Here is an 11,469-nt window from a genome sequence, read left to right on the forward strand (position 1 = left end):
TCTGGTGCTCCAGCACCCTATCCAGACTCAGAGAAGCTCAAGTAGATAGTTCAACCATCACTGGCTGGCTAGAAGGAAGCTACACTTACTGCAGCTATCTACAGCTTAATAGTGATAGTTACAATAACTTTATACCAGTTAGATCTAGCTAGCTAGCCTAAAAAACTTATCGTTACTGGGATATCCATGGGAACTAATAAAGAGTGGGGAGGGGCTCAATAATAAGGCTAGGCAGCAGGAAGTGGTTTGCTGTATCAAACACTTGAGCTGGCCTCACAACATGCAGCACAACAAGGTTCTTGGACCAGGTACATGAGGTACATGAATGTATAGTATAATTATATAATTAAGCCTACATGTATGTACAATAAAATTAATTAATAATAATCAATGTTTGCAATGTAAACTACAAAGTCTCTTTTCCTCAACATCAAGGTACTGGTGGTCATACTTTGTACGCTGCCTGTCATCTCCTGGTAAGCTGATCAATCTTTTAGTGGCCTGAAAAGAAAAGAATCAAGACTGTCGTCAGATCAAGCAAAGGAACAAACGTTTATCATCACTTACACTTCTACATTTACACAGAGTAGACTAGACATGATTGCATTGACATTTGACATACCTTAAGAAGAGTTGGCTAGAGTTTGCCATCCCAGGCGAATTGAGCTTCTGGTCGTAAACATTCTTGACTTGCTGATGGCACTGTAAAATACTGTCAGTACTGTGGCTGTGCACCATCTAGAAAACAGTGGGCGTTGCCGACAAAAGGGGCGTCATCCCGGAAGTGGGGGTGGTCTAAATTTTGCGGCGCGCTTCACGCGCAATGAGCACCACCATTAACTGAATCCTAGGATCGCCCCTGAGCTTGCTCACTGGAGTCCTGGTACCAATGTACTCATAGTAGTCTACTTAGTAAAGTACAGCTGAAAGCCTCCTAGAGCTGTACAGTACAGCTCTAGGAGGCTTTCAGCATCATCCTTTATGAATGTTGTGCCCCTGAAGCTATTATGTGAAGAATTCGAGGGGTGTGGTTGTGGTTAAATAACTTCCGTTCCTGATATCGAGTGAACAAAGCCAATCCCGTAACAGTAACAACACAAACGTAAATGTGGCGACTGCAACAGAAGTTACATAACTTGTGGAATGGATCTAACAAGTGGGTGGGGCCATGTACGTACGTGCATGTCTTTTTGTTTGGGGAAGGATACAGACATGCCAGCCAGTCTATAACAGATGTCCGAGCAAACGGTATACGGGGGAGGATTGGAAGAATGAGACTAGCTAGCTATAGAGGTAAGCAATCTTAATTAATAGCATGCACTGTATGTTTGTTGGTCCTATTGTTGTTGTTATGTTTATGCGGTACTGTAATTTCAAAAGACACGACAGAGGTACGTGGCTAGGCTACCGTACCCTTTAATGAAGGAGGCTGGAGTGGCCGTCTTGAAAGCATGCTGCCACACACACATTTATTGTGTTCTCACCCCCCCCCCCCCACACACACACACACACACAACATTTCTCCCCTTCACAGGTGTGGAAGATAGGAGATGATGTTGCCGGGTATGTGAGAACAGTGAAGTTGGTTCAGTTAGAGAGAGAGAGCAATCATGTGGGCCACCATGGTCAGTCAGTGGGACAGATACAACCACTCATCAACACTGCACAGAAGGGTCAACAAAGGTACTACCATATATGGGCTGTATAGATTTGTAGATTTGTATAAAACAGATTGCATATAGTGAAGCAATTGTTGATCTAAGCATATCATATCGTACAGCTACCAAAGAGCTACAAAATCCATATTTTAGTTTTGATAATTGAAGTATCCCAACTTAAGTTACGGACATCCAAAGTTCTCCTCTAAAACTCTCCTCTTGTGTGCATAATTATAGTTCCCTGATAATGATGAGTGTCCTCTTGTGCAGGGATCCCTAACTCAGTGCGTGGGTCAGTGTGGAGACATGTGCTCGATATTGAGAACCTACGACAAGACGGTATCTATGAGGCTATGAAGGAGTTGGGCAGACGCACATCACCTGACGTACGACAGATTGATCTGGACGTGTTGAGGACGTTCAGGAACCACATTATGTACAGGGAACGGTATGGGATCAAGCAGCAGGCCTTGTTCCATGTGCTGGTTGGCTACTCCATGTACAATCCTGTGAGTGTGGTGGACTGGAGACTGATAATAAGGTGTTTTGATAGGCTGGCTTTGATTGCCTGTAACTCTTGTTGAGATTGTATGATTTCTAGAGTAAATAATGAGATTTGTACCTTACGACACACACATGTCTCACCACCCACACACACACACACACATCCACTCTACACACACACATGTATTACCACCCAGTCCACACACACACACACACACACACACACACACACACACACACACACACACACACACACACACACAGAGCCTGGGCTATTGTCAGGGGATGAGCAGTATTGCAGCCGTGCTACTCATGTATCTCAATGAGGAGGATGCATTCTGGGCTCTCGTGGCTTTAATAGGGAACAAGAAGTACGCTATGCATGGTCTACTGATACCAGGGCTGCCCAAACTGTTGGCCTATTGTGACTATCATGCTGACATGAGGAAGAGGCTGTTGCCCAAACTAGACAGGCATCTGGTGAGGAGTGTGTGTGTGTGTGTGTGTGTGTGTGTGTGTGTGTGTGTGTGTGTGTGTGTGTGTGTGTGTGTGTGTGTGTGTGTGTGTGTGTGTGTGGTGTGTGTGTGTGTGTGTGTGTGGTGTGTGTGTGTGTGTGTGTGTGTGGTGTGTCTGTGTGTGTGTGTGTGTGTGTGTGTGTGTGGTGTGTGTGTGTGGTGTGTGTGTGGTGTGTGTGTGTGTGTGTGTGTGTGTGTGTGGTGTGTGTGTGTGTGTGTGTGTGTGGTGTGTGGTGTGTGTGTTGTGTGTGTGTGTGTGGGTGTGGGTGTGTGTGGTGTGTGGTGTTGTGTGTGTGTGTGTGTGTGTGTGTGTGTGTGGTGTGTGTGTGTGTGTGTGGTGTGTGTGTGTGTGTGTGTGTGGTGTGTGTGTGTGTGTGTGTGTGTGGTGTGTGTGTGTGTGTGTGTGTGTGTGTGTTGTGTGTGGTGTGTGGTGCGTGGTGCGTGGTGTGTGTGTGTGTGTGTGTGTGGTGTGTGTGTGTGTGTGTGTGTGTGGTGTGTGTGTGTGTGTGTGTGTGTGTGGTGTGTGGGTGTGTGTGTGTGTGTGTGTGTGGTGTGTGTGTGTGTGTGTGTGTGGTGTGTGGGTGTGTGTGTGTGTGTGTGTGTGTGTGTGTGTGTGGTGTGGGTGTGTGTGTGTGTGTGTGTGTGTGTGTGGGTGGGTGGGTGGGTGTGTGTGTGTGTGTGGGTGTGTGTGGTGTATCTCACAGTCACAATGTACAGCCCTCCTACCACATGTAGGGAGGGATAGTTATAATTATTATCTAGCGACAGTGATGCTGTGTACACGTGTATTATTACTGAGTGATGTCATTGGTTTATTTAACGTGTGCCCCTCCCCCAGAACAAGTATCATGTGAATGCCTCAGAGTACAGTGCTGCTTGGTTTGTGAAGCTCTATCTAGACGCTGTGAGTCTGTGTAGTGTGTGTCATGTGATCACTAAGCATCATCATCGCCTCTAGTCCTCACATTCTGTCATGTGTTTTTTCGTACTGAACTTGTTTTTCTACGCTAATTATTGTACTTTGACCCCTCCTCCCTCGTCCACAGCTTCCGTTTCAGTTAGTCCTGCGTATATGGGATGCCCTATTCTTCCAGGGAGAGAGTGTCCTCGCTGTCATGTCCCTAGTCGTACTCAAGATGAACACTAGTGAGTGGGACCATCAGTCATGGCTTAAATACCAGCTAGAGTTAATCCTATATCAATGTACAGTACGTTCACACACATTCTACCCTCCCTACTACACACACATATTTCAGTCACTAACTCGTAGAAAACTGATATTACATACAATGTGCATACTGTATAATCAGACCACCTCCCCACACACACACATACACACACACACACACATGACAGGGCAGTTTCTTCGCGAGAGAGAGGATGGTATTCGTATCTCTCTCCAGGAGCTATCTCGTCAGTCCTTCAACGAAGATGAGGTTATCGCTGAGCTACAGAGTGTGACTGCCGACCTCAGCAAGTCTCGACAAGCCATCCCACAAGTGGTGGAGCTGGTGGAACTGTCAGAGCTCAACAGACAAGCGTTGGAGAGAGCTGCTTTGAACTCTGCCTCTAGTGGAACTCATGATAGCTTAGTGGTGACTGGAGCTAGTCCTGATTCTAGTGCAGAGTCGTGGGTGTGAGCCCACCCCCTCAATCTTGTCTGTTTCTATGGTTACACTGATTGTTTGTATGTCACCACACCAACTGTATACAAGTGTGCTTCACTGTTACTGTATGTTGTCTTGTGTATATAATGTATATCAGAAACAATATTCAATCAACTGACACATAATTGTACGATAAGGATGCTTATAATTATATAATAAACATGGAATTCCAATTAAAATTAATTACTAGTGTGTAATGGATGGGATTGATGTGTACACAGAACTGATAGTGGTGGTGATATCTCTGCTACCACCAAGTACACACAGTTTGCCAGATAGTTCAATGCAATTACAAAGGTATATTTTCTCGGGAAGGTCACCACATTGTGTCCACTGGTCTTTAGTGGGATCGTACAGATGGATGCTTGAGGTATTGTTACCTTTAAATAGTTCTAGATAGATAGTGTGACCTCCAAATACTCCTGGATCATCCTTACCCCCCACAGTCAGGAGGGTGTTGCCGATGGCGATGGGAGACGACCGATAGAATGGCACACTTGCGACAGATTCCCACACACCAGAACTGGCTCGTGATATGAGGGAGGGTACATGAGCTCGAAACACTTGTTTAGTGCGTTGACCTACAAGATACAGTGTGTCTCCAATTAGGCAAGTGCTGTAGTCATCAGTGCGGGGAAGTGGTTCGGCTGTGATCCATTTGTTACTTGTGTTTAGAATGTTCACGTCAGCTATTCTAGCGTTGTTTGAGTCAACTCCACCGATAACGATCAGATGGTTCTGATATTCAACAACTGCTGAAAAAGTTAATGCTTTTGGCATGCGGGGAAGTGACCGGACCCATTGTCGAGAGCTCTCATCGAATGTTAGGATGGTATTCGAAATCGAAATCTTTTTAGCAGACTTGTCCAGACCTCCGACCACTAGCAGTCGACCTCTCAGTGTTGCTATGGTGAAGCGGTTCACTGGAGGAGGTGGCAGCTCATCCCAGCTATCCTGATCTGGTGTGTACACTAGCACAGTCCCAGTCCTGTTACTCATGCCTCTCATGTACACTTTCCCGTTGATAGTCACAGGTTGATCGTACACATTCATCGTCCTTGGTATGTTCTTGCATGTTGTCCAGTTGAAGGTGATGGCAGTAGGAACAGTTGGTTGTGGTGTGGTCGACTTGTGTGGTAGCAATGCGTTTCCAGTGCTCGAATCAACAATCTTGATTGGTTGTGTGGTTTTGTTTGTGGTTGCCTGTAAAAATAAATTCATTGAACATTATGTGAGTGGTGGTATTGCACAAACAATTAAGGTTGTATTATTTTACACATAAATTAATTAAGGGCATTTTAGTAGTTGTTGCCATCCCGACCCACTGACACCACCACCCTTCTTGTGGGAATACATTTGCTCATCAAAACTATTATTCCTATTCTAGGCAATGGCAACCAAAAGTACAATACATATTGAGGCACAACTCCATGTATGCATAAGGGACTCCCCCCTCACACAGTCACCTCTCTCTGTCCTGAGCCCTGAGGTGTGTCCTCCCGAGGCTGTATCTGTAGAGACCTCACTGAAGTGGAGAGACGATCAATTTCTCTGCGTTGAACTTCCAACTGCTTTTGTTGGAGAGTGGTCAGTTCTTCCAGTCCACAAACTCGCTCTTGTTTCTCAGCTTGAAGACGATCGATAGATGCTTGTAATTGAGTGTTTTGAGCATCTCTTTCAGCCATTTGGTGTTGAAACTGATCAATTTGAGCATGTTTTTCAAAGATTTGCTGTTGAAGCCAATTAATTTTCGCTTGGTTTTCAGCAGCAACTTGCTGTATCTCTTCTTTCTGTTGAATCAGTTCCAGCTTGGTCTGGGTGCAGTTCTGAGGGAGTGTTTTTCCAACTTCCTCCAATCCTCTCAACACCACCGCAGCAGATGGTCGATCTTCTTGGTCATACTCCAGGCAAGCGAGGGTCAACTGGACTAGGGGGTGGGTCTCACCAAGAGCTGCTTTCATTGGAATGATGTAATGTTCACGGCGTTCAATTTCAGAGCGAGCAACCAGCCTTCGAGAAGCAGGGTCTCGATATGTTGAAGGTTTGAGATCTTTAGGGAAGGTTTGCGTCAGTGTGAAGAGAGATACCACACCAAAGGAGAAGATGTCTATGGCAGTGTTGTATCGTGTGACCCCTTCCTCTTGAGCTGCCTCTGGTGGCATGTACACACCAGTGCCTGGCATTTGAGTCATCGAGGCAGCTAGCCGGCCAGGCTGAATGTTCACAATCCTAGAAACACCCAAGTCTGCTATCTTGGCATTGAGACCGTTATCAACTAGAATGTTCTTGGCAGACAGATCACGATGGGCAATGGGTGGAGTGCGGCTGTGCAGATAGACCACCCCTCGGCCAGTCCCCGTCAGAAGGTGCACTTTGAGGTCAATAGGAATGTTGGGGCTGGTTTCCAGAAGGTTGTCGAGGCTGGTTTGTAGCTTCTCCATCAGTAGGACGGGGAGTTGGGCTCCAGGGAGATAGCACACCCCCAGGAACTGTACTATGTGAGGGTGACGGAGCTGGCTCATCAGCTTACACTCCTCCACGAAATCATTCACCCATTTCTCAACCTGTGGGGGAAATCAGGCAGTTAATTAGTCAATACTGGCCTTGCAGTAGCGATATCAGATGAAATTTTGTTACTGATTTCAATTCAACCCAAAAGTTCCTTACCCTATTTCATGTAATGTTATCGCATTCCAATCTTGAGATATGGTAAAGCAGATCACTGAAAGTTTAATTGTGCACCACTATACAAACTGTGGCACTACAACTGTTTACACTGGCACATAATTAGTGATCACTTATCAAAACACATGAAAACATTCCAGTGGAACCGACATACACATTACAAAAACAATTTAGTCCACCCAATTTAATCAATGTCAATAAAAAGTGTATTGTATCTTTGCCATGCATGACAGTTCAACTTGTGTAGTCATTGTTCTGTAACAGTGCAAGTGAATAGTATGATAGAAGTTCGAGCTAGTTATCTAATCCACACCTTCCGTTAGAAAAAACAAATGTTTAACTCTCTGCCCTAGATAATTTAACCCTGCTGATTCTGAATCTGAGTGTACAACATCACTATCTCCCTCAACACACTTTAAAACACCATTAACTCGACTTTAATTGGTAGCTAGCACAAAATAACAGTGTAGCTACCTGCTGTGGAGAGCCCAGGTTGACAAGCTGTTGGTGCAGTTTCTTGGCAGCTACCGTTGCTCCAGGTATCTCTACCTCCTCCACACTGCCATAAGCACCTGCTCCTAGTGCGCGTCCAGTCAACTCAACAGTAGCGACTATGAATTGCTCCAACTCAGGAGCTGTGATTCTGTTAGCCATCTTGTAGGTGAGGGGGAGTACCTTGTTGCAGTTGGGAGTGTCTTGTAACTTACTACGCATGTGCAAGGACTGACACCTACACCCACACACCCTCACAAAGCTCACAGGTAGTACGTGCTGGTTGTGAGGGAGGGTGCTCTCAGAGCAGTGTAAGGTAGTGCCTGGCAGTGTGTGCACTGAACTCTGACTGAGGAGGTGGAGCCTCTGATCTGGCCAGAGTATGAGATGGTGAGACTCTAGACACAGTCTAGCATGCAGGGCGGTAAGAAGATTTTTTAGGTGGGGGGGGCAGAAAAAAGGAATGGAACCTCTCCTTGCGATGCAGGGGTGGATCCGGGAGGAGGAAATTCCCCCTCCCGTCCCGCCGGGGGCAAAATTTTTCATTTTGTATATTCTCAGGAGAAAGATACATAAATGAATGTGAGAGCTATAGCAAAATAGTTTATTTGACGTGTGTTAGTGGAAGCAAAGTCACGAGCAACTGCTTGAAAGTCAAGCGCATCAGTGTGTACATAATAGACGCTGGGGATTCATCGAGCTTCGTAAGAAGAAGGTCTTAGTTCGCCTACCTTCTTCATCATGGGCAGGCTGAGGTACTGAAGAAAAAAAGAATGAATATTGTTCCATAGTGAGTTCTAGCTATATAAATGTCAGCTGCATGTGGATCAACTTACTTTAGTTACTGTATTGCAACAAACCACATGCATTTAACTAATGTGCATGGTTAGATTAAAAGGCACTAAATATAATATCAGGACTGTGATCTGCTGGACTCTGCAGAGGAGCCCCACCTCATTTCACTGTCTGAAAACCATGGGGATCCCCAGCCCCCCTGGTTCTTACGGCCCTGGCATGTGAGTTCGCTTGAGGCTTTTATTTTTAAAATAATAGTTCCAAAGGGAAAAAACACTAATTTTATGGTCCATTTCATATCGATGACACCTGGCCTACTTGAGTTGTCAGGTCACTAGTGCCAGTGTCTAAGGCCTTCCATGGTGTGGGTGGGTGGTACACAGCAAAAACACTTATGTTATATATGAGATGCATCATCGTATTTTAGTGTTAAAATAACAGAAATTTATGTCATTTCTACATGAAATATTATTTCATAAGATGCGTTTCATTTGACATGTTTTATGTTACTGTAACGATATGTTATAGTAAATGAGCCTCTGATGCACATTGGCTATGGAGTGATGAGCCTCTGATGCACATTGGCTATGGAGTGATGAGTGCCTGTGGTCTGGATTTCTATTCACCTCATGCACCACGTTAACCTCGGGTCCTTCCTCAGCACACACATTATACAGGCTACGTGTGTAATTCTAATTACAACTTCGTACATTTTGTACGAAACAACTTGTTAGATCTTCAGAGTATTTCACTATTTTCGTTGGTGGAAGTACTGCATGCGGTTCTTAACTGACATATCATTTGGAATCCTCAATATAAGATAAATGTACCACATAAAAATAGCTCAGTCTTCCTCAGACTACACTGGAAAAACCTTATTATAGTGTTGTCAATAGAACTAGAGATATGCTACAGTAAGAATACTCAATCAAAAGTAAAGTGAGCTAATTTGATAAACAATCGAGTATTACTCTTTCTTAATTATTATTGATCAGAGTCACAAAAAGGATAATCGTCTATCATGCAGAAACTGATTTAACTACTTTGATCGATGACATTATCAGTTTTGCACGGGCTGAAAAAATGATTATCAGTTTAGCGGTTTGTGGATTTCAAAAGATGCATGCATGAGCAAACTATAGCCTCCTTTGCAGGCCCTCCTTTTTCTGATCTTTGTCACATTAAAGAGGAAAATTGGAGGAACGAAGAAAAAAACAAGGAAGCGACAAAGAAAAAGGAGATCAACAGTATGTTTCCAATGATCAGTGCTGGGAAGTGGTTCGGCTGTGATCCAGTTGTTACTGGTGCATGGTGTCCAGCATAATCTATTCTGCTGCCGCTGATGGATTTGGCAATAATTATTATGCTCTCAATAGCATTACTGGTGAATTTGATGGAGAGGCTCCAAACTGTGAAGGTGAGTGTGTACAGATTACAGGGACAAAGCAAACCTTGCATTCCTTTAACGAGCTCCACAGTAAGTGTTGTAGAGTCCTCATCTTCATCATGCACTGATCTTCAATGCTGTCATACCTGTTGTGAGTGTGTTGGCTGTTGTACCATGTTATAGCCACCACATGGGTTTTATGACAATTGAACACATGCACTTTTGCAAAACTGATATCACTGTTACTCTTATTAAGTCATTAAGTAGCTATAGAGGTCTTTCTGCATGCATGATACGATAAGATATTTGTGATCATAAACTATATCGATGCATGAGCTCACCATTATCTTATTATCAATTGTGAATATTTTACTGCTATAATTATAGTCTAGTCAACATCCACTGATAACACTGATAAGGGGTCAGAGTTCTGAGGAAGAGTGAGCTATGTATGTGGATTCCAAATGAGATCTGTAATGTTACTGAGTATAATATTTAAAGCAGAGTGGCTCCACCAACGAAATAATGAACTCTCAGATATAGGTCAATAGCGTAGTAATGTTGAGCAGGAACCCAAACCAAGTACATTACGTAACCGAGAGACCATCCATATAGGTGCCCTGCATGGGTATGGATTTCTCAAAGCTATAGTATATATTATATTGACATAAAGCGTATGTGAGCCATTTGTGGGTATGGTCTGGTAATTAGCTAGTCACGTACTAATGAGCTCGTTGATAGACAATTTAGTCACAAAAATGATATAATTTGTCCATGCAGAAATAACTGCGCTACTTAATCGATGCACAGACTCATAGTTATAATTATATAATCTATAATTATTATTATTATAATTAAATCAATTTAGCAATTCTGGATCCAGTTTGTTGGTTTTTTATCTTCAACAGATGAGTAATCACTTGAATGTATCCATAAACAGCTCCACCCAGTACAACTAGAGCTAGTACAGCCAACACACTCACAACAGGTAGGACAACATTGAAGATCAATGATGAAGATGAGGACTCTACAACTGTGTGTGTGTGTGTGTGTGTGCATGTGTGTGTGTGTGTGTGTGTGTGTGCGTGTGCGTGTGCGCGTGGCGTGGCGTGTGCGTGTGCGTGGCGTGTGCGTGTGCGTGTGCGTGTGCGTGTGTGTGTGTGTGTGTAAGGTAGTGCCTGGTAGTGTGTGCACTGAACTCTGACTGAGGAAGGGAAAACGTACCTTTCTAACGGTCATTCCACAAAAGTTTATACCACTGGATCCACAAATATTTTACCCACGAATGAAGCGACCTTGCTTATACACTGTAAAAAATGAAGTGTAGTGGGCACACTAAAATAATTGCATATTATAGTATGAATAATCGTACGCGTGCTCTATTAATATGCGTACATGTACGTGTGCTCACCGCCACTTCATTGTTTACAGTGTACCTTTATACCTGCAGTGCAAGCAAAGTGAGGTAACAGAGATTGCGAGAATCATTATAATTATCTCCTGGCATAATTTATGCTATAATTATTATTATTATGATTATAGCTATTTAATATAGTACATGTCGCCGTTATAAAGTTTGTGATGCCAGGTTATTTGCATGTGTGACTCGTCTTAATTAATTACGTGGTCTATGCATGAGGTTCTGGGTGGGAATAATAGGCTGTTATTATATAGTAAGCTGGCATGCAGTGGCACCACAGCGATACAGAGTGGTGCTGGCATGCAGTGGCACCACAGCGATACAGAGTGGTGCTGGCATGCAGTGG

General features: G+C 43.9%; 3 protein-coding genes and 1 long non-coding RNA gene across 4 annotated transcripts in view; 2 read left to right on the forward strand and 2 right to left on the reverse strand.

Annotated features, from left to right (window-relative positions):
• LOC135344131 (scavenger receptor cysteine-rich domain superfamily protein-like) overlaps window positions 1–11,469 on the forward strand; it is a gene marked incomplete in the record, with an annotated part of 804,697 nt that overhangs the window by 346,322 nt on the left and 446,906 nt on the right.
• Window positions 312–914, reverse strand: LOC135344239 (uncharacterized). Its single transcript, XR_010397365.1, has 2 exons — window positions 623–914; window positions 312–501 (listed from the first exon to the last, which is right to left on the reverse strand). It is a non-coding gene; the product is annotated as an uncharacterized LOC135344239 (long non-coding RNA).
• Window positions 1,143–4,458, forward strand: LOC135344199 (USP6 N-terminal-like protein). Its single transcript, XM_064541376.1, has 7 exons — window positions 1,143–1,293; window positions 1,535–1,683; window positions 1,929–2,167; window positions 2,427–2,642; window positions 3,516–3,581; window positions 3,724–3,823; window positions 4,034–4,458. The coding sequence occupies exons 2-7, from the start codon at window positions 1,611–1,613 to the stop codon at window positions 4,315–4,317; spliced, it is 978 nt and encodes a 325-aa protein (XP_064397446.1). The 5' UTR covers window positions 1,143–1,293; window positions 1,535–1,610; the 3' UTR covers window positions 4,318–4,458.
• LOC135344096 (uncharacterized) lies at window positions 4,438–7,758 on the reverse strand. The gene is made up of 4 exons (XM_064541190.1): window positions 7,504–7,758; window positions 5,811–6,908; window positions 4,755–5,547; window positions 4,438–4,724 (listed from the first exon to the last, which is right to left on the reverse strand). Exons 1-4 carry the CDS (start codon window positions 7,741–7,743, stop codon window positions 4,531–4,533), a joined length of 2,325 nt encoding a protein of 774 aa, XP_064397260.1. The 5' UTR covers window positions 7,744–7,758; the 3' UTR covers window positions 4,438–4,530.

This window comes from Halichondria panicea, chromosome 11 (assembly GCF_963675165.1).
Source record: "Halichondria panicea chromosome 11, odHalPani1.1, whole genome shotgun sequence".
Taxonomy (NCBI): Eukaryota; Metazoa; Porifera; class Demospongiae; order Suberitida; family Halichondriidae; genus Halichondria; species Halichondria panicea.